General features: G+C 37.7%; 3 protein-coding genes across 4 annotated transcripts; all 3 read left to right on the forward strand.

Moving 5' to 3' along the window:
• Positions 221-12,374, forward strand: LOC18781060 (cation-chloride cotransporter 1). Of its 2 annotated transcripts, XM_020562739.1 has the most exons (14): positions 221-373; positions 481-749; positions 2,619-2,768; positions 3,078-3,156; positions 3,927-4,018; positions 4,879-4,993; positions 5,400-5,500; positions 5,673-5,734; positions 6,991-7,209; positions 8,056-8,170; positions 9,091-9,285; positions 9,691-10,091; positions 10,636-10,797; positions 11,024-12,374. In XM_020562739.1, the coding sequence occupies exons 2-14, from the start codon at positions 577-579 to the stop codon at positions 12,112-12,114; spliced, it is 2,955 nt and encodes a 984-aa protein (XP_020418328.1). In that variant the 5' UTR covers positions 221-373; positions 481-576; the 3' UTR covers positions 12,115-12,374. The 2 variants fall into 2 exon arrangements, with proteins under 2 accessions (XP_020418328.1, XP_007213604.2); XM_007213542.2 differs by having other exon boundaries at positions 263-749.
• Positions 14,293-18,108, forward strand: LOC18780351 (cationic amino acid transporter 1). The gene is made up of 3 exons (XM_020562910.1): positions 14,293-14,561; positions 14,663-15,090; positions 16,422-18,108. Exons 2-3 carry the CDS (start codon positions 14,664-14,666, stop codon positions 17,858-17,860), a joined length of 1,866 nt encoding a protein of 621 aa, XP_020418499.1. The 5' UTR covers positions 14,293-14,561; position 14,663; the 3' UTR covers positions 17,861-18,108.
• LOC18778188 (cationic amino acid transporter 1) lies at positions 18,477-22,867 on the forward strand. Its single transcript, XM_007214068.2, has 2 exons — positions 18,477-18,565; positions 20,696-22,867. Exon 2 carries the CDS (start codon positions 20,712-20,714, stop codon positions 22,503-22,505), a length of 1,794 nt encoding a protein of 597 aa, XP_007214130.1. The 5' UTR covers positions 18,477-18,565; positions 20,696-20,711; the 3' UTR covers positions 22,506-22,867.

Below are 22,981 nucleotides of genomic sequence, written 5' to 3' on the forward strand. Positions count from 1 at the left end.
CAGTTGGCTAGGCAGTGAACTCGTCTTTTTGCTCTCAAGTTCAAATTCCCTTTTGAATTCCCATCCCAACTAGCCAAGATTTTAGATTAATTTATAATAGTTTCACTATCGCTTGTATTAAAAGAAAAAGAAATTTTCAAAAAACTTTATGACATTAACTAACATAAAACGAAAATGCCTTAAAAGAAAAAAAGAAAAAAAAAGAAAGAGAAAACAAATAAGGTTAAAATCCAACAAGAGCTTTTACAGAAGCCATCGTTTAAAAGGCGCGTGTTGTGCTGTCAAAAATTTGACGTCGTCCTTGCTCGTTTCTTTTCTCTTCCTTTTCTCATTTGGGCTCCAACTCAATACGAAAACCCGATTTGGTCTCCAGGTTTCTTCCAATTCAAAGACGCCTCTTTTCCTTGGCGTTTTTCTTGAATAATACTATTCTTAATTTCTAGAAAGATATATAATTCAAGCTTTTTCTTTCCTGCCCAGATCTTTGAGGCACACGGTTCCAAATCCAATTAGATAAGAATTGGATAGTTTTCCAATCAGATCGATCCAAACCCAAACAGGAGGAAAAGTAGAGAAATGGACAATGCCGACGTTGAAGCTGGTGGAGAAGACGAGTTCCATGGCAAGAGCGGTCGCAAGTATCGCCCGGTTGTCGACGACGATCGCGCCGTGCTCGAGATGTCATCCATGGATCCTTCCTCTTCTTCTTCTTCTTCGTCTGCTCTTCCTGTTCACCAAGCTTCCCTCAAGTATGCTTTCCACTATCACCCTTCCATCTCTCTCTCTCTCTCTCTCTCTCTCTCTCTCTCTATATATATATATGTGTGTGTGTGTGTGTGTGTGAGAGAGAGAGAGAGAGAGAGAGAAATAGAGGATTTTGAATGGTGTTTAAGAATGAATTAAGCGTTCTGTGAATTCTTGTGGAAAATGAGTTAAACCCACAAGTGCAATATATAAAAAAATGGTGCTAAGTGAATTCAGCTGTTTAAGTAATGAGAAATCTTAGATTCTTGGATTCTGAAAACAATTTTAACTAAGGCTCTGCCCAAGTGACATGTATGTACTGATCATGTAAGTTAGTTCCAAGTGGCATGCAATACTAATCATCATCTTCTTGAGTCATTTCTCAGAATTGAAACTTTCGAATGAACTTGAATGATTGCGAATTCTCAGATTTGTTGTCCTGTAGCAATATTGGGTCGGTTCGATAAAAGATCTTACTTGGGTCATGCTTTAGGGAATTTTTGATGTAATAACTTCATATATTTATAGAAAAATGCTACTGCATACTGATAAAGGTTTTGGGTCATTAAGATGATTCAAAAGGTTGGTGTACCCGTTAAGTGCAAGTTTTTGCTTGGTTGGTGGCTTGTGAAAAGTCAATACTTGCTTCAAAAAGGAAGTTTATTTATATGAGTCTATGGGTCTGTTTGGGAGTGCTTCTGGAAAGGCTAAAAGCGTTTTCTGACAACTAAAAGCGCTTTTGACAGCGTTTGGCACAAAAGTTTAGAAGCTCTTCTGGGTCATAGAAGTGTTTTCTGGAAAAACACCTGCTATGTGCTTCTTCAGGAAGCACTCCCAATTGCTTTTTCAGGAAGCACTTAGATTTTTTATGAAAATTCAAGATTTTTATAATAAAAGCGCTTTTGTGAGAAGCGCTTATGAGCAGAAGTACTTCCTAGAGAAGCATTCCCAAACGATGTCTGTTTATATCTCTACGGTGGTGCTTTTGTGCAAAGCGCTAGAGGAGAGTGCTCATCCTATTCTTTGTATTGTCCATTTAGAACGCAAATTTTGGTTAGGCTGTTGTAACTGTTAAGGGTGGCTTACTTTACTCTAGGAATTGATGTTCCTTGCTGGTGGAAGTTACTTGGGTACTGGGGCCAAAGAAAGCTGATTGTCATTTGGCATTGTGGGGTGTTGGTTTCTATGTAGATTGTTTGGTTGGAAATAAATAAGAGGTCATTTGATCTTCAGGTGGAGGACCATGGGAGAATAAATTAGATTTTAGATTTCCCTTTGGTCATCTTTGTCAAAGCATTTCATGGCTATTCCTTTCATTTAAATTGGGAGGAGTTTTGAGTTGAGTGCAATCTCATTTTTGTATGAGCTGACTGAAGTGTTTATTTTGATGAACATCTTGTCCATCCTTTTTAGTAGCGTTCTTTCTTTCTCTTTCAATGAAAATCATGTTTCCTACACAAAAAAAAAGAAATGTTAAAGGGGTGCACATGCATTTTTCATTTATACATCTCTTCCTATTGGTTCATAGGAATATATTCTCTATCTCTATACACATGATGCTGTTCAAAATACAAGAAAACATTGGAAATAATACTTGGTTTGGCTGATCATTAGTCCATGAAGTGTTTTTCCTTCTTCGTGGGTTTCATAATAATGCCTTGAAATTAAAGATCCGAGTTTTCCTTATCAAATTTTTTTTGTTAGCTATAAAAAGACTTGTAAATTGATATTCATTTTTAGGTAATTTTGGTTTATTTTATAACTATCTGTTGTAAATTGATGTTCATTGCATGTAAAAAGAAAAAAGCTAAAATATATAAGTTTATTTATTCTTGCTTATAATCTTTGTTATGTCTATTGGCGTACCATGGCAGGAGAATAAAAGTGGGCACCCAGGAAAACGTGGGTTCTGATGCAAAAGAAGGGCACCCACCTACTCATGTGCAAGCCAATGGGCCCCAGAGAGAATCCAAATTGGAATTGTTTGGTTTTGATTCTCTCGTCAACATTCTCGGTCTTAAGAGGTATGTTCTGTTGTGAGATCGTTTAAGAATGGGAAAAACAAACGAACTCAAGAAACCAAAATAAAATAAAATAATATTAATGTCATTCGGCAAACGAGTGCATCAACTCTCCTTAATATATAATCTGTGTTGCCTATCTAATCACTTTCTGATTAAGGGTGTAAAGATGAGGGAATTTTTGGCACTTTTTCTCCCATTATGTTTGATTTTGGAGAATTTTCTTAATACGAAAGTCATTCACTAATGTTTGGTATCAATCTTTTTTTTTTTCCTGACTGGCTGGTATTGATTTGTTTTTTGCTGCTCCAGTATGACAGATGAGCAAAGTGCAGCACCATCTAGTCCTAGAGATGGTGAAAATATTTCTATCACCCAGGGGCGACCGAAGGTAAGTTGACAATCCTGCTGTCTCTTGCATAAGTTCCTCCCTTGTCTTGTTGCTTGTTTGAGCATTAATTTGAAAATAAGGTGTGGATTAAGAAACCTTAAGGCCCCGTTTGGTTCATAGAATGGATTTAAGGGGAAATCATTTCCCATGTCATTTCCCAAGGAATGGGAATGAAAGATTTCTTTCCCACGTTTGGTAATGTCGGGAAAGTAACTGGGAGATTTCACTTTGTTTCCTTTCCCATGTTTGTTTTGAGTAGGAATGGAAAACAAAGTTTGTATAATTTTCCAATTATACCCATATTAAATCAAATAAAAAAATAATGCATTTAATAATACGTTGTAATTATAAATTGTTCATAGGGACAAAATAGTCATGAAAATTGTGCCTTGAATGTTGGCTCATTTTCCCAAACTTTCCCATGAGGAGGGAAAACAAAACCCAAGTTAAGAGGAGGGCTTCACTTTCCCCCTACTTTCCCATGTGCCAGGCAACCCTTTCCCATGAACCAAATGGGGCCTAAGGGTGCTGGCTTAGATGCATGGCTACCTGTTGTCATAATGGTCATCCCCCTTAACTTTGTGTTATCATTTCATATTAATTGGTCCAATAAAAGTCTCATTTCACATAAAACCCATTATTTTATAGCTTTAAAGTGGGTAGTTTCATAAATTATATTTCAGATTGTTCTGATTTCTTGAAATTTAAAACTGCACTTTCTTCAATTTCTGATCCTTCTCTGTATCGATTGATGGGTATTTACCATGCAGCCTACTGGTGTCAAATTGGGAACACTGATGGGTGTATTCGTCCCGTGCTTGCAAAATATACTAGGAATTATCTACTATATTCGATTTTCTTGGTAATTCATATGCAACTTTTGTATTATATTTCAATTTGTTTGCAGGATGCATGAACAATTATATATTTGAGGTAGATTTGGTTGTTAGATGCTGATCTTGTGTAGGAAGGGTGCAATGCAGCTGAAATTTCTTTTGAATTGCTAGAAAATTTTCTAAATATATCATGTATAGATGTGCTATCAAAATTATATTTTGGTGCACTTCTGTTTTGCTTTGGAAACACCGTAGTGCTATTCTGGTGGAATTGTCTTAGTTTCCGGAAAAGGGAATAACTTTCTGTTTTCATTTCAAAGCTTGTTAAAAGTTTGATATGAAGTGGCCATGGAAAAGTGATGGACTGATGTAGATCTGATTGAGCTTGAAGGAAGTTGTTATTAACTGTTTAGTGATAGAGAACCTCCATAATGTACATGTATGTGAATTGGGAGTTGGGATGGTCTCAGTTGTCATATATGATAGTGACGCACATCAGATATCAAGGCACAACTGCTCTTGTGATTTACAAGCCCTATTGGCACCCACTACGGCACCAGATTTTTTCTGAAGTGGGGTTTTCTTGCTTTGGCTGCATGTAAAAATACTTTTCTGTCCTGCAAAAGCTGTAAAAACACTTTTCTGTCCTGCATGTTTGTCCCTCTTTCTAGAAAAGATACCAAAAATTAAGTAATAATGATCAGATTTGTTTGGCATGCAATTTCTCATTTCTATTACGCCTACTAAAGAGTTTTAGAAATGATTAAATTCATGATGTTGCCTTCCTTCTAGACCAATCATGTTCTTACAGATATCCTTCCTTTTTGTCTTTTTAAATTTTTTATAAGTGTTGCTGATATCCTTTCTTAATATATAAAAATGGCAGGATTGTTGGTATGGCTGGTATAGCTGAGTCACTATTCTTGGTTTCATTCTGTGGCTTGTGTACTTTCCTGACTGCAATATCATTGAGTGCAATTGCAACCAATGGTGCTATGAAGGTACACATTATTTATATGATAAGACTCATGAGAAATTAGATAGAGAAGATTATAAGAATACCCCTAGCTTGTCATAAAATAACAAAGCAATCATTTTAGCCGACTCAACTGGATTATGATGTAATGGGATATACCATTTTAGATTGCTAAAATTTGGATTTAATTACAACAATTATTCCTACTTTCAAAGAATCGTTTCTTGGTATATTATTCTACAGATTATAGTGCAACTGCTCAAGATGTTAATGAACTGTATTATATTCACATTATCGGGTAATGCATATTGAGTTATGGTTATTACTTTTGAGTACTCCGATACTGTGTTTTAGTAATTGCTTTATTTTTCATCAGATAGATTTGTGAAAGAGGAGATAATGAATTCTTCTTTGTTTCACTTTACTTCTAGGGTGGTGGACCGTACTATCTAATTGGTCGTGCCCTTGGTCCAGAAGTTGGAGTTAGCATTGGATTATGTTTCTTTCTAGGAAATGCTGTTGCTGGATCTCTGTGAGTGTACACTGTTAACTTAATTGTGATGACATAGTGATATGTATGGTTGAGGTCCATGAGGCAGAGAGAGTTGGGACTAGCATAAATTTTCTATAATTTGGATTGCTTTATGTATGATGCTGATGGCTATTGACTACTGAACTTAGGCTTTCATGTTCTTGTTGTCTAGTTATGTCTTGGGAGCTGTTGAAACATTCTTGAAAGCTGTGCCAGCTGCTGGGATTTTTAGAGGTAATGTAGCATCATTCCAGTTCACAATAATATAACGATGACTAAAATAGAAATTCTTGCATGGTTGATGGCAGATGGTAAATCAATACCTGTTTTTAGGGAAAGTTCCAGTGCTTGTAACATCTTATCCCTGGCATTGTTAGAAATTGAGCTCCATTTTCTGTGGATATTTTGTCCCCTTCTTCGTACTCTTTATATTTTTGTTAATAAAATTAGGTATCTTAAAAGAAAAAATTCAATACTTGGGATATAATTCAAAGAAGATACTATGCTTCATTATCTTTATAGCTGTGCATGTTTTGTAAAGATGCGATGTGAGTGATAATGCTGAAATATTTGTTGTTACATTTCTATTTCACTTCGCAAATTTGGTGTGGGTTTATAATAGACATTGTTACTCTTTGTTGTCTGAGAAATTTTTGGGGTAGGACAAGCAAGAGGCTATTTGTCTTTGATATTGTGGATTCCATTTGGAGTGCTTGGTTGGAAGGTGTAGAAGAATTTTCGACAATAGGTTAGAGGAGGTGGATTTTGTTTGGGACAGGATGAAAGCTTTTCTATGGGCATCTTTGTCTATGAATTTTAGAGATATGTGTTTTAGTATCATTCACCGTGATTGGCTTGAGCTCTGAGCTTATTCTATCTTACTGCTTGTGAGCTTTTGTACTAAGTTTTGCTCTTATGGACTTCTTTTCTGTCTTCTCTTATTTCCCTTCTGTGTTTTCTATGAATTTTTATACCAGTATCCACAACAATAAGAAAAATTTCATTCCAGTTGTGGTTGCATGGTTTTTTTATAAATGAAATTTAAACCTTAAATATTAAAAGAATCCAAACAGAAGTGGATGGTCAACAATTTGAGTTAAGTATGTTTATATGCTTTCTCAACCTCTATAGCTAATTTTTATTTTTATAGTTTTAATCTTTTTGCTGAAAGCTAACTTTGTGTTACTCTGACCAATTTCCCCTCTCAAAACAGACAAACACACCACATGCACACATATGCATCATCTGATCCCATTTCTCTCCTCTTGTGTGTGGTTTACTGGTTCTTGGAGATGTGTTTAGTGAATCTATGCATTTGTGTGCGTTGTGGGAATTTACATGTGATTGAACAATATAACTTTTTTTTTTCTTAATGGGAATTGGTATTAATAACCAAAGAATATTCATGTTAAAAAGAACAAAGAAAATGTTTGTAATATTGAAATTGAGTGCATGTAATTTCTTATTCTTTTTTCATGTTGTCAATACAGAGACCACAAGAGTTAATGGAACATCAGTCGCAATACAAAGTCCGAGTTCACATGACCTGCAAATCTATGGGATAGTTGTGACTATTATTTTATGCTTTATTGTGTTTGGTGGTGTGAAAATGATCAATCGGGTTGCACCTGCTTTCCTCATACCCGTTTTACTTTCGCTGTTCTGCATATATATCGGGATTGCTTTGGCGAGGAAGAATTACCCTGTAGGTTAGTGAAGTTCTTTATAACTTTCTTTCAGGAAATAGCAATTATCAATATATATGTAATATGTATATATATGTGCTGTTCTATGAAATTTTCCTAAGATAATGATGTATGCAATTTTGAGGTAATAATATGTGTGATTGATTACACACGTACTGTAATGCTGTGTTGTGGTGCTGTCAGCTTGTTGTCTGAGAGCTCCTGTGGCCTTTCTGTAAGCCCAAGAAAAATTTCAGTGTGTTCTAATCTTTGTTATCTCTCTTTGGCCTTTAACTAATTTGAGAAGTAGTTCTACTAGTTACGTAATGCACATCATGGAAATAAATGGTGAGCTATATCCTCGTGTTCTGCCTGTGACAGGTGTCTATATTCTTATTGTTGTTGTTATTGTTAGTATTACTACTAGAATGCTAGGAATAATATCTATTTAGAATAATAACAACCACCACCACACTAAAACACAAACATTATGAATAAAAAATAGAACAAAATACAAGTCAGTATGACAACCTGGTCCTCAACCACAGTCAATAATCAACACAGCACTGCCCCATTCAAGAGGAATTACACTAAAAGGACTATCTCTAAAGGTTGATGCTTGGATCTAGTTGGGTACTATTGTATTATTTTTTCTTCATTTGACTAGTGATTAAAGGCTGCATGTCCGGACCAGTTTCTTGAAGATTAGCTGACTTTTGCATAGGTGTGCAGACCAGGTCAAGTCAACAATAGCAATATAGCAACCTGACTTTGTTAATTTTTGATCCAACCAAATATTTGCCTTTTATACTTGTTGGCTTGTTTTCAGTGGGGTTAAATGGATAATATTTCTCATATAATTTGTTACAGATGGAGTCACGGGCTTGAGTTTGGACTCCTTCAAAGAAAACTGGAATTCGGATTATCAGAAGACCAATAACGCTGGAATTCCTGATCCTGATGGAAAAGTGTCCTGGAATTTCAAGTCAGTCATGGCATTAAACTTTCAAACTTTGGTAGTTTGTTACTTTGTTGCTGGTGTGAGTTAAACTTATAAATATGTGAATATCTGGTTTGTTATTATTATTGCAACTTTGTTGCTGGTGCGAATTAAACTTATAAATATGCAAATATCTGGATTTTATTTTTATTTTGGAGGACATCATTTTTAAATGATTGGTCTTATCAAAGTCAGTCTTTTTAAACTTATAAATATGAAAATATCTGGATTCTTATTATTGTTTTGGAGGACATCATTTTCAAATGACTGGTTTTGTCAATCTTAGTCTCTCTCTCTTGCCTTTTTGGTTACCCCGAATCTATGTATTTGCCACTGGTTGCTACAGGGCTGCAATCATAAGATGTTACCGTTCTCTGTTCTAAACTACTATACTCGAACTAGGACTAAGCTTACCAAGAGCCTAGAAACCAAGCTCCAGCTTGGCTTATTATCATGCTTGTTTAGCTTGTTATGTTTACCTTTTCTTTAGGCAAAGGTTGGTACTCAGATATGATTTTTCCTTGTTACAGTAGAAAAGAATTAGAATTATTTTCTTATGGTCAAAATAAAAGATTTAGGTCAACTGATCACTGTCTCGCTAACTACTTGGAATGAATTCTCTTTTTCAAATATATATAAATACATTTGAATTTTTCATTCGTCAAGTTGCCTCTTTGGACATGCCTTTCTCCATTTCTCTTTCTGTAAATACGCACTCAGAATCATTTGCTACTGACCCCTTTTTTTGACTTGAAAGCATTTGTTTATTTCCTGAATTGTTAAAAGTGTGTCATGTTTAAAAACAAGCTATTCCTCCCAAGCGTGAAGTCATTTTAGCTATGGGTTTAGGGTGGAGATTACTTTTTCTAGTGTTTTCTAACTATGCTGTTAATTTTTGTTTCCAGTGCAATGGTCGGCCTCTTTTTCCCTGCTGTGACGGGAATTATGGCAGGTTCAAATCGGTCAGCGTCACTGAGAGATACTCAGCGTTCAATTCCTATTGGAACACTGGCTGCGACTCTTTCAACTACTGCAATGTATCTGGTCTCTGTGTTATTATTTGGAGCCCTTGCTAGCAGACAGAAGCTTTTGACTGATAGGTATGCATATATTGTAATAGTTGCCTCTCTTGGGGCGCTAACATATATTTCTACTTGTTCTTTCTCATTATGTTTATTTCAAAAATTCCCTTATGTTGTGTAATATTTTACTCTGTCTCTGTTATTCATTTGTGTGCATCAATGAACACTTGTGTCCAATTATGTGGAATCCAAGTCTTGGAACCATATTTTTTTTTTTCTATATCCATCTTTTGCTCATCAATCTCTAACTAGTTTGGGGCCTTATTTCGTGTATTTTATAAATAGTGGTCAAATTGAGTTCCAAAAGTTTGAGTATCTGTTTAGGTAGTTATTTGCCTACATACGTCTTAAACATAATCTTGCATTAGCAAATTAATGTACTTTCTTCATGGTTTCATTGCTGAAACTGGAGTTTCTGTGCAGGCTACTTACTGCTACAATAGCTTGGCCTTTCCCAGTATTCATTTACATTGGAATAATTCTATCAACCTTGGGCGCTGCTCTTCAAAGCCTGACTGGTGCTCCACGTCTGCTTGCAGCAATAGCCAATGATGATATTTTACCTGTTCTTAACTACTTCAAGGTTTCAGATGGGAGTGAGCCTAACATTGCTACCTTATTTACCGCGCTCCTCTGTATCGGGTGTGTCGTAATTGGGAACCTGGATCTTATCACGCCAACTATAACTATGTTTTTCCTTCTGTGTTATGCGGGCGTGAACTTATCTTGCTTCCTTCTGGATCTTCTAGATGCTCCCAGCTGGCGTCCGCGGTGGAAATTTCACCACTGGAGCCTCTCTCTTCTTGGAGCCTTACTTTGTATAGGTATGCTTCCTCTTGTATTTATTTTGTACTTTGATTTCAACATTGTGCTTTTGCCCTCTATAGACAATTTTGTTAAGAAAGGCAGTGAAAATAGGTAGGAGAAGTCAGCTCCTGAAATGTAGGTACTAGTTTGTGCTTGAAATGAATATTTGGAGAATGTGATTGAAAGCTGCTTTTATTATTTAAAGATTTTCAGCCTACCTAACTGTTGCGGTTGTCACAATGATGGATCCTATATACTTGTCACTGTTAGGATTGTTTAAATGATGGATCCTAAGGAAGAGAGTTTTGAGCATTTTAGGATGATTCAATGGGACTCACATGTTACAGGGAAAGGATAATTATGCCTTGCAAAAAAAAAAATTGAATTTATTTTGGGGTGGGGAAGTGGATTTCAAAATTGATGAATTTCATTGCACTTGCCAGTGACGTGATTCTATTACTGCCATACTGGGGGTGGTTGTATTGATACATGCGTGTAAGCAGTTCAAGTTTGATTTCATTTGAAGATAATATTAACCTTCTGTGTTTTTTCTGCATGCAGTGATAATGTTCTTGATCTCCTGGTCATTCACTGTCGTGTCTCTAGCCCTGGCAAGCCTTATATATTATTATGTGAGCATCAAAGGAAAGGCTGGGGACTGGGGTGATGGTTTCAAGAGTGCATATTTCCAACTAGCTCTTCGCAGTCTTCGATCGCTAGGAGGTGCGTGTATCTGAAAATATTACACCATATAATACATAATGCTCTTTATTAGTGATTGAAAATGCTCAATTTGTTGTCCCTTGAATATGCCCAAAGTATATGTGTGCTGTGGTGGCCGGGGGATTTTCACTTCATTTTTCTTTTGAAGGAATTGCATGCTTGTGGTTTGTGCTTGTCTGTGAACATATTTAGCTTTTTCTTATTTAACTTTTCACTATGCATGCAGCAAACCAAGTGCACCCAAAGAATTGGTATCCCATCCCCCTGATATTCTGCCGGCCTTGGGGGAAGCTGCCAGAAAATGTACCTTGCCATCCCAAACTTGCTGACTTTGCCAACTGTATGAAGAAGAAGGGCAGGGGAATGTCCATCTTTTTTTCTATTCTAGATGGTGACTACCGTGAATGTGCTGAAGATGCCAAGGCTGCATGCAAGCAGCTTGCTACCTACCTTGACTACAAGAATTGTGAAGGTGTAGCTGAGATTGTTGTGGCCCCCAGTATGTCTGAAGGTTTCCGTGGCATTGTTCAGACAATGGGTCTTGGAAATCTGAAGCCAAACATTGTGGTGATGCGGTATCCCGAAATATGGCGTCGTGAAAACTTGACGGAAATTCCAGCCACCTTTGTTGAAATAATTAATGATTGCATTGTTGCAAACAAGGCAGTTGTTATTGTCAAGGGTCTTGACGAATGGCCCAATGAGTATCAGAGGCAGTATGGTACCATCGATTTGTATTGGATAGTGAGAGATGGTGGTCTCATGCTTCTTCTCTCTCAACTCCTCCTCACTAAGGAAAGCTTTGAGAGTTGTAAAATCCAGGTTTTCTGCATTGCGGAAGAGGATACTGATGCAGAGGGGCTCAAGGCTGATGTAAAGAAGTTTCTGTATGATCTTCGGATGCATGCCGAAGTGATTGTTGTAACAATGAAATCGTGGGATGTGCAAGCTGACAGTGGGTCTCCTCAAGATGAATCTGTGGAAGCATTTTCTGGTGCTCAGCAGCGTATAGCTAATTACATGGCTGATATGAAGGCAGCATCAGAAAAACAGGGAACCTCGCTGATGGCTGACGGGAAGCCGGTTGTCGTGGATGAACAGCAGGTGGAGAAGTTTCTTTACACTACTCTGAAGCTGAATTCAACAATACTCAGATACTCGAGAATGGCTGCAGTTGTTCTTGTGAGCTTACCTCCACCTCCGGCCAACCACCCGGCATACTTCTACATGGAGTACATGGATTTGTTGGTGGAAAATGTGCCACGACTACTGATTGTGAGAGGATACCGTAAAGATGTTGTAACTCTATTCACATAGTATCAGTGGACTGCATCCTGGTTGGTAATTGCCTCATTTTCGGTCATTGTTTATATTGTTATTTCTCGTCTCCTTTTTCTATTTTTACTTTTGTAGTTTTAACGTTACATTCATTCTTTCTACCATCGTTCTTGGCTAGAGCAGCAACTTACTGGTTCCCGTAGTTTGTTCTCATAAAATTTTGAAATATAGCTCCCTATAGGGATGTGAAATTTTCAGTTAGAAGTTTACAATGCACGATCAAGAGTCTAATTTGTTTATTTCTTCTGCCCCTCCCTTATCTTAAACGTTAGCACATAATTGCAAAGATGTGCTTTGCCCATCTCTGCCGGCTGTTCAATGTTGAAAACTTGAAGTCAATACAATGACACTTGGACGGGCTACAAAGTCGGCGGCAATAGTTAGTAGTTACAATTTTGGTACCCTTGACTTTGAGTGGCCCATAGTTCTTTCGTATAATAGCCACTAATTGCAAAATGCCCGTTGAGTAATAATTATCGTGTAGTATTGAAATACGGGAATATTGTGGTACATTCATATTATATAACACTATTGTGTAGTATTGAAATACGGTCACATTATATAACACGTGAATTGGTTTTATTCTAATACCGCATAATGAATTTGTTTTTTTTATTTTATAAATTGTATATTGTATGGACAAGCGAAAATCCTATGCTTATATTTTGTATAATACCGTAAGAAAAAACACAATAAAACCGAAAGGCTTGATTCGTTTCTAAATTTACATAAATCGGTAAAGCCAAATGACCTTGTGGATAGCTTAGTACTGTTTGCGATGTAGTTTTCCTGTTGTTTGGGCTTGTGCCTCCATAGAATCGAAGGGAATCTCGTATATATACGAGGATAATTGTTCTTGACCACTTAGACGACAACTCCCTTGTGTTTTCGATTTTGATCGCTTCTCTTTTTCAATGTTTCCAACCCACCCATGCCTCTTGGTGCTTGGCCAATGCAATAGCGAAGCATTATACAATTCAAACCAAAAAACAAACCACAAACCTAAAAACAAACCACAAAATGTGGGACGACGTAGTAGTAGTATGCTTTATCAGGTCAGCGCCTCAAATCAGGACCACGAGCTTTCGCACTTGTAATGTTTTTCACCTCCTAGAATTTAGTTTCCCACTGCTTTCTCTTACCACATATTTTGCACCACATAATGTGGCAGCTAATGTGTACATATCATATCATGTAAAATACTAGTTTCTGTTTTTCTAATTTTATTTATTAAAATACACTTCATTCATTTAATTGATGTGACATATGATATGGATATGTCATATCATGTGGTGTAGAAATATGGAATAATAATATGGTAAGTGTGGCATTACTCTTTTTAACATGCTCAATTATGCATATGCGTTGACTTTTGAACAAATCATACAATCGTTGAACACAACACTCCTATCTGGCACAACTATATCATATACTAATAAAAAACCTTAAGTTTAATCCGCCGTATATAATTATATGTTTATCTATTTCATCAAGTGATAAAACACACATCAAAATTCGTATATAATTGTAAACAACGGATAATAAAGAACTTTTTTCTCCCTATAAATCCTCAATCATCCTTTTTTTTAGGATACAAAACTGTCGTTCACATCAAAAGTCGTCTTCGTCAATATGAATACAATCTTTTGAGTGTCAAATAATTGTGTTTCACACTGATACACATGGCATGAAAATTTGTGCTTCTTATGAGTGTGAAAGCCGGATCTCACAGTATTCATCTTTAGTGGTGGGCCCCTCTTTTGTAACGCTTTAGCAAAATGGTAAGCGTACAAGGCCAGCCAGGCAGCCATTGCGCTCTGAGTGAGTGATATATTTTCCTTAATTAGGCGCCAATTAAAACACTTTCACACTAATAATACAGACCCAAAAAACGACGTTATTTGCGGAGGCTCTCACCATTCGTGTGACAACTGGACAAACCCGTCTTGAAATAATGCAATCGTAGCCGTCCGATTACGACATCTTGTCCAGCTTCGTAATTGCCCGAAATGATTAAATCTAGAAAATTAATTAATTTTATAAAAATGGCCATTTTAATTCTTTATATAATTGTTCCCATAATCAGATAAGCTAGAGAAAAAAACTAGCGTCAGTGTTTACGAGAAGAGTCACCAGATCAACGGTTCAGAATCGTCTAAAATAATTACAAAGCCGTGGGCGTATATAACTGCTCGCTTGCTATGCTGAACCAAGTTTTCCCGCGTCAACCTCTCTCTCTGGCTGGAGAAAACCTCATTTTCGTCTAAGTTCACTCTCTTTCTAGATCTCTCTCTAGAAAACTAATATTTTTGTGTATATATATATATGTATACATATGTAAGTCAAATTCCAACGTGCGTTCTGGATCTCCACAATTCAGCTATTTTCTCTTCTTCATTTTCTCGGCAACCAAACATAAAATAAGGGTACTGATTGAAGCCTCTGAGTGAAGCTTTTGTGATCTACTTATTTTCTTTAACGAATTCGATTGTTCTGAAAATTTGGATTTTGAATTTAATTAATACAGGATGGTGGCCAGCGGTACGGAGGCGAGCGGCGGAGGAGATGAGGGGCTACGGAGGAGAGGGTGCACTTACCGAAAGTACGATTTTCTGCCCGAGGAGTCGTTCCAGACCTGGGGCAATTACGTAAAAGCGCTGAGCCAGACTCCGGGTCGGTTTAAGGACCGGGTCTTGACCCGGTCCTTGGACAGTACGGAGTTGGTGGAGATGAAGGCGCAGAGCCATAACGAGATGAAGAAGACGCTCAACTGGTGGGACCTCATCTGGTTCGGAATCGGCGCCGTCATAGGAGCCGGAATATTCGTGCTCACCGGCCTCGAGGCGAAGAAGCACGCCGGCCCCGCCGTCGTCTTATCCTACGTCGTTTCTGGCGTCTCCGCCTTGCTTTCGGTTTTCTGTTACACCGAGTTCGCGGTTGAGATTCCGGTTGCAGGTACGTACGGCAACGCTAACAATAAACATCCAACGACTTTTTTTAATAATTTTTTAAAATTTATTTTATTGAGATTCCGGTTGATGTTTAGGCTTTAATATTCTTTAATCTTAAGAAGAGAATTTATTATTAGAATAAATTAATGACTTTAATTTTTTTTAATATTAAGAAGAGAAAGTATCATTAGAGTAAATTAGTAACGTTACGAATGATTTGAGGTGAAGATGCGATACCAAACGCTTACGTTAAGGAATCTTTTTGAATATTCTGAAAATCTTTCTAGGACGGGACGGCATCAGAAAAGTATAATATAAAATCGAATCGTAGATGGATATTATAGTAAGTTGGAGAATTTTATATATATATATATATTATAGTAAGTTGGAGACTTTTATATATATATATATATTATAGTAAGTTGGAGACTTTTATATATACATAAATCTCTATCTCTTAGATCGTAAGAGTTTAAAAAATTGTAATTATTCATTGTTGGATATACTCATTTGCGAGAGATAGCTCATTTTGTTTATTGGCCTGGCCTGTCCACATATTAATATATTCTTCATCGTTGATTCCGGGTCTTCTGTCCACTTATAAATGTCCAAGTCAGTAGTGTAAGGCCCGGCACATTGATAATGACGTGATGACCTGGCAGTCTTTGATTCAAACTTGGGTTTTTTTCAATCCTTTTTTTTGGTCAGAAGAAAACCCAAGGTTCGAACTTTGACTTAAATGCAGTGGGTTGAGACTTGTTTAGTCACATCATGTCATGTGAATATGTGAGCCACCGTATAATTTGACCACCCTATCAAAGAGTTTTTCTGGGTTGAACTTGAGATAGTCTAGACTTTTCTATAGGCTGGCTCTCTCTCTGGCTGGTTCAATTTAAGAGAAATAAAAAAAATGTAGGGGTTGGATTTTAATTCATTCTCTCTAGGATCACACAATTAATGTATTATTATGGAAGTGCAAATCTCCTTGCTCTAGTTTAAAACTCAAAATTCCATGAACAATTAAGTTTATTCTTCACTTTCATTGTTCAATTTTCTATGTATGATATATGAGCTTTATTGAATTCAAGTACACATGCCACATGCATTCATTGCCTTTGCAGCATTTCTTTAACTATGAACAGTTCATAGTAATAGTTATTGACCCTAGCTAATTATTTTGAAGTAAGAACTATATATGCATATATATACTAATCTCATATGCAAGGAACTAAGTAGTAATTTTGTTGACTTGAGTGGTTTACAAGTTAGGCCTCCTCCTAAGTAAATTCATTTCATGAAAAAGAGCAATTCATGTGACTGAATGTGGTTTTTCAGGTGGCTCATTTGCCTACCTAAGAGTAGAGCTTGGAGACTTTACGGCCTTCATTGCAGCAGGCAACATCCTCCTTGAATATGTCATAGGTGGTGCAGCTGTTGCTCGTTCCTGGACCTCCTACTTCGCCACTCTCTGCAACCACAACTCCAATGATTTTCGGATCGTTGCTCCCGGTTTGGGGGAGAACTACAAGTACCTCGACCCCATTGCTGTTGTTGTCATTATTGGTATCTGCTTTCTCGCTGTCCTCAGCACAAAGGGCTCTTCTCGTCTCAACTACATTGCCTCAATTGTTCATGTCATTGTCATTCTCTTCATTATCATAGCCGGCCTCACCAAAGCCGATACCAAGAACTACGAGAAATTTGCCCCTTTTGGCCCCCGCGGCGTCTTCCAGGCATCAGCTGTTCTGTTTTTCGCCTATGTTGGATTTGATGCTGTTTCAACTATGGCTGAAGAAACCAAGAATCCTGGCAAGGACATCCCAATTGGCCTTGTTGGCTCAATGGTCATTACCACGTTCGTTTATTGCTTGTTAGCAGTGACTTTATGCCTTATGCAGCCATATGGCAGTATCGACGAACAAGCTCCATTTTCAGTAGCGTTTGAAGCTGTTGGGATGGGATGGGCTAAGTACGTCGTGGCGGCGGGAGCTCTGAAAGGCATGACAAGTGTGTTGCTTGTTGGGGCGGTTGGCCAGGCTCGCTATCTCACTCACATTGCTAGAACTCATATGGTGCCTCCATGGTTTGCCCAAGTTGATGGCAAAACAGGCACCCCTGTCAATGCCACAGTCACCATGCTTTCAGCCACTGCATTCATTGCCTTCTTCTCAAGCCTTGACGTTTTGGCTAGTCTTCTCTCCATCTCCACATTGTTCATCTTCAGCCTTGTAGCGATTGCGCTTCTCGTTCGCCGCTACTATGTCAGCGGCGTCACGACTCAGGCCACCAGGAACAAGTTCATTGCCTGCCTTGTCCTCATAGTTGGTTCTTCAATTGCCACCTCTGTGTATTGGAGTAAAACAGATAAGTGGACTGCCTACGTGGTAACCGCGCCTCTTTGGTTCTTGGGTACGTTGGGGATTTGGATACTTGTCCCACAAGCAAGGAGCCCTAAGCTTTGGGGGGTGCCATTGGTGCCGTGGTTGCCATCTCTGTCAGTTGCCATCAATATTTTCCTACTTGGGTCAATCGATCGTGACTCATTCATAAGGTTTGCAGCGTGGACTTTGATCATCCTGGTTTACTACTTTTTCTTTGGATTGCATGCTTCTTACGACACAGCAAAGGACTCTCTAGCAAAGCGGTTGGAGGCCGGTACAAACCTCGAGTTGAAGAAGGCTGAAGCTGCAGAGGTTTATGCTCCCTCAGCAGCAAGAGACTCCGGGTTAGACGGCAAAAGTGGCAGCAATACCTCTGCACATCCTGCTAGTTAAGAAAGTGTTTGTTGAATGTGTGAAAGAAATATTTGTGTGTGAAATTGCTGTTTGACAAGAAGGAAGTAGGAAGGGGTTGGTCCTAAAGATAGGAAGATGTTTCTCCTTGACCTCTTTTGCTTGTTGAATCATATCCGTTATGGAGATGATTAGACTCATCTGTATTAGAGATGTGATTTACATGAATGTTGTTCATAAGTATGATTCATACATATTTAAAATTGTTTCTTCACAGGTTTCTTTCTCCATGAACTTTTTCTTCCAAGGAACTAGAGAGAGAGGGAGAGATTTGTTTCTTTTGTTTTCCTCCATTAAAATAAAAAAAAAACTGAATACCTAGATTTCATGTCATATTGTTTTTTTTTACATGCAAGAATTTATCTGGATTTATATAGTAAGATTTTGCTACCAAGTAAATAAATAATTTGTAAACTAATTTGGAAGGCAAATATTATTTGATTTACCATGAAATAAATACCATCCATTGATTGACCAATTAATACAAATATGGTAATAGTAAATGCAGAGAGTACAGCTAGCCTAGCTCTTGCCTTTTCGATTTCTCCAATGTCTTTTTCTTTCAGCCAGACAGATTGATTTCTGGGTTTTTATCTTCTTCTCTAACGCTCCTCAAATCAAACCTCACATTTGGTGTAACCTGCTCTTGCTGCCTACCCCAGCCTACCCTAGCCTAGCCTCCAGAGGGTACGTTTTTATTTTTATTTTTCTGGTACAATTTTAAAGTTATTATATTAATGTTTCATCACTGCTCCAGAATCTAAATCTGGTTCTGCATTCAACTGCATGCAAATCCAAAGCTTTTTCCTGCTCTGTGTTTGAATCTAGGTCCAGTTGGTTTTCTTTAGTTTTTGAGGCCTTAAGAGGGTGAAAATTTGGGAATTTCTACCAGTCAGCCCTTGAGGTAGATGAAAAGGAAAAAACTACTGCATGCAGTTTGATTTTCTTTCTTCCTCTTCTTCTTCCTTCTTCTCAAATAAATAATATAACAGAAAATAGTGGAAATTGTCTGATAGCGTAAGTCTGTAGACTTTACACTTTGAGTTCAGTTCAAGAGAGTGGCTGTTTGGATTGGGAATGGCATAGTTGCCGGTCAAAATTTGTAATCATATATACATAAATTAATACACAAGAAATGCAAAGACTATGATCTTAAGCCTTATATACTTAAATTTATTCTTCTTCTTTTTTGTCTCAGATCCCACACGTTGTTGTTGCTGAGGAGCATGTCGCTTTATGTCTTTGTTTTTCTACTTTTGTTCTTCCTTGAATCTTTTAATTAAGATTCAGCCCTTGTTCGTGATTGTCACATTTGGGTTGTGGATTAACAATTTTGGTTATCCATTATACATCTTATGATATTTTTTAAAATAAAATATCTTTCCCAACAAAAAAAAAGGCCTTAGATATGAACACAACTATATAAATTATAATCGTCACATTGATGGATATAACTTGTTATTTATTTTTGGTTATGGAATTTTTCTATTATCTGAGTTGGCAAATTCTTAATTATCACTATTATTGATACCATTATAAACAGTCCTGATCTCTTGAATTACAGGGGTACAAGAGATTTATGGTTACTCACCGTTGGATGTAAATTCAACGGTTCACTCACTCTTGCACTCCTTTTAAAAAACTTTTTTGAACCATTGGATTAATATCCAACGGTGGGTGACCACAATCTCTTGGACTCCTGTAGTTCAAGAGATCGGGACTGCCATTATAAATACTCGTTAAGATTCCCAGTATTTAAATAAAAGTTGTTTTGGTGGGTTCTCTATCCTGAGGATAGACAAACATAATGGGTTTTTTCTATGGTGGCTCTGTGCTTACATATTGTTGCAAGACAAGGCTCTGAAACTAGATATTTCTCTCATAGTAAGAAGAAATTGGAGTGTCAAATTTGTGAAGTATTGATACAGTTTCAACGATTAGAGCCAATATTCAACAATTTCCTCGTCTAAAACAGCTTTTTTTTGTCTTCAAAAACAGGTTCTTTTGTTTATACAAAAATATGTAGAAAATGTCATGAGGATGACAATGGTGGTGTTGGTGTAGGGCATATTTGTGTGGGTGTTTGGGGCATGATTATTCACCTGTTATATAAATCTTGACAAATCAAGTCCAAAGATGGGTGAGATTTTATCCCAAAATAATTACAGAAAACACAGAGAAGATAAAATATTGCAGGAAACTAAAAAGACAGATACAATTTGGAAATGTTTATTTCAAACGATTCATTTGTATATTTGTATATATATCATAATTTCAAATTCAATTCAGATACAATTTGGAATGTTTATTTCAATTATTCTAATTCTATTTTTCGTTTGGATAATTATTAGAATCTAATTCCAACTTCTTAATAATTACTTTTGACTAAACGGTTAACAGTTAACGGTTAATGAGGATTGAATCTTGTTAGTTGACTGATTCTATTTTAGCATTTGAGATCTTATTTGTTATCTTAGGAAGGATCCGCTGTTCACCCAAACATCTCTCTTTGTTATGGTGGGAATTAACCCTGGAACCAAAAATGATGCACATATCCATTCCAATGTTTTAGCCTTTTTATTTGTCTTTGAAGATAATTAATTGATCAATAATATATTGCATATATACATACCTTCCTGGAAGGAAACATCCTTCTAAGTTCTGAGTTCTATTTATATTAATCTTTTTGTCTAATTGTTATTACACTCAATTCAGTTTGAGGGCAGCAAAAATGGTGACTTCACTGAAGAGACAACATCCTTCTAAGTTCTATTTACATTAATATTTTTGTCTAATTGTTATTACAACTCAATTCAGTTGCTAGGCAACAAAAATGGTGACTGGCATTGAAGCTGCTGGTGGTGGACAGGGCAATGGGATCAGGAAAAGAAGTTGCTTTTGCAGCAAGGAAGATTTTTTGCCAGAGGAGTCATTCAAGAGCTGGGGAAACTATGTTCATGCACTGGCCAACACAAAAACAAGGCTCACAGACCGTATCCTGGCACGGTCCATGGACCACCAGGAGCTCGAACAAATGCGTGCACGGAGCAACAATCAGATGAAGAAAACCCTCAATTGGTGGGACCTCATTTGGTTCGGCATTGGAGCAGTCATGGGGGCAGGAATTTTCGTGCTAACTGGTCAGGCGGCTAGGAACGATGCTGGCCCTGCAGTAGTAATCTCTTATTTCATATCAGGTGTTTCTGCACTATTATCAGTGCTGTGCTACACTGAGTTCTCAGTGGAACTCCCTGTGGCTGGAGGCTCATTTTCCTATCTTAGAGTAGAACTTGGTGATTTTGTGGCCTATATTGCTGCTGGAAACATCCTTTTTGAGTATGTAGTAGCAGGTGCTAGTGTGGCAAGGTCATGGACCTCATACTTTGCTACATTGTGCAATCACAATCCCAACGATTTTCGAATCAACGTGCCAGCCCTTGCCGACAACTTCAACCATTTAGACCCGATCGCCGTCGTTATCTCCATTGTGGTTTGCATCGGTGCAGCCTTGAGCATGAAGGCCTCGTCTAGATTCAATTCGGTTACAACTATCGTCCATCTGGTGGTTTTGGTTTTCATCTTCATTACCGGCATGACCAAGGCCAACCCTGCTAATTTCACCACAAACTTTTTACCATTTGGCTTCCGCGGTGTCTTGAAAGCTTCAGCGGTTCTCTTCTTTGCTTATGTAGGATTTGATGGTGTGGCAACCTTGGGGGAGGAGATTAAAAACCCTGGTAGAGATATCCCGATTGGGCTGATTGGCTCAATGTTGGTTACCATAACAACTTATTGCGTCCTTTCAGCTACGTTGTGCCTGATGCAGCCATACAGCCAAATTGATGCTGATGCCTCATTCACCATGGCCTTTCAAGCTGCAGGTATGAATTGGGCAAAGTACATTGTTGCTTTGGGAGCAATTAAAGGCATGACAACAGTCCTGCTAGCCAACCTCATCGCTCAAGCTCGGTATTTCACTCACATTGGGCGCACCCACATGGCACCAGCAATCCTGGCATCCATCCACCCAAAAACTGGCACGCCTGTGAATGCCACGGTCATTATGACTGTTGCAAACTGCCTTGTTGCCCTCTTCACAAGCCTTGATGTCCTGGCAAACCTTCTTTCTATATCAACCCTGTTCATCTTTTCCCTTGTTTCCTTAGCACTGATCGTACGACGATACTACGTTACTGGTGAAACATCAACTTCTGACAGAAACAAGCTCATTATATTCTTGACATTAATCGTAGGATCATCAATTGCTACTGCTGTTTATTGGGTGCTTAGCCAGGGTTGGATTGGCTACGTCGTGACAGGCGTAATTTGGTTTGCTGCCACTTTAGGCTTGCAATTGACCCTCAAACAAGCAAAGAAACCTAAACTGTGGGGGGTGCCATTGGTTCCTTGGTTGCCATCAGCTAGCATTGCATTCAATGTTTTCATCTTGGGTTCTATTGATGTACCTTCATTCATAAGATTCGCAATTTGGACGTTGGTTTTGCTCGTCTACTATATATTCGTCGCACTGCATGCTTCATATGATGCAGCAAGGGAGACTGATAGAGTAGAAGCTCAAGCTAGTCAAGCTAGTCAAGCAACCAACATGGAGGCTGGGACTAGCTAAACCACTGGAGTATGCTGAGAATATGAGAGATGTGAGCAAAGCCATCCTCTTCTTGTAGTGTTTCTGTACAGGTCCAGAACTCAATTCACTAGTCTTTTTTTTTTTCTTTTCTTTTTTCATTCGGGGATATTGTACCAAAGTTGAACATTGCAAGTTTCCAATGTTCATACCCATATTTGTTTTTTCAAGTTTACGCTCTGAATACGCTCTTTTGGTTCTATTAATGGTTTCAAAGAACATAGGGCAAATGCGTCTGGTAGTAGTTTTATTGAATGTTTGTGCTAAATTTATATAAACCCTTTCAGCGTTAAATTTCAATTTTGTTGCAAGTAATATGGCCGTCCGTTTAGTCACCAACCACTTTTTACATCATCTATCAGACAGCAGCAGGCATTTGCTCATGAGTGAAGTTCACAGTAAAAAGCTGCACAGCCTTTAGCCGTGGGAGAATCAAAATACAAGCGAAACAATTCGAT

Source organism: Prunus persica, chromosome G4 (genome assembly GCF_000346465.2).
Source record: "Prunus persica cultivar Lovell chromosome G4, Prunus_persica_NCBIv2, whole genome shotgun sequence".
In the NCBI taxonomy this organism is placed as follows: Eukaryota; Viridiplantae; Streptophyta; class Magnoliopsida; order Rosales; family Rosaceae; genus Prunus; species Prunus persica.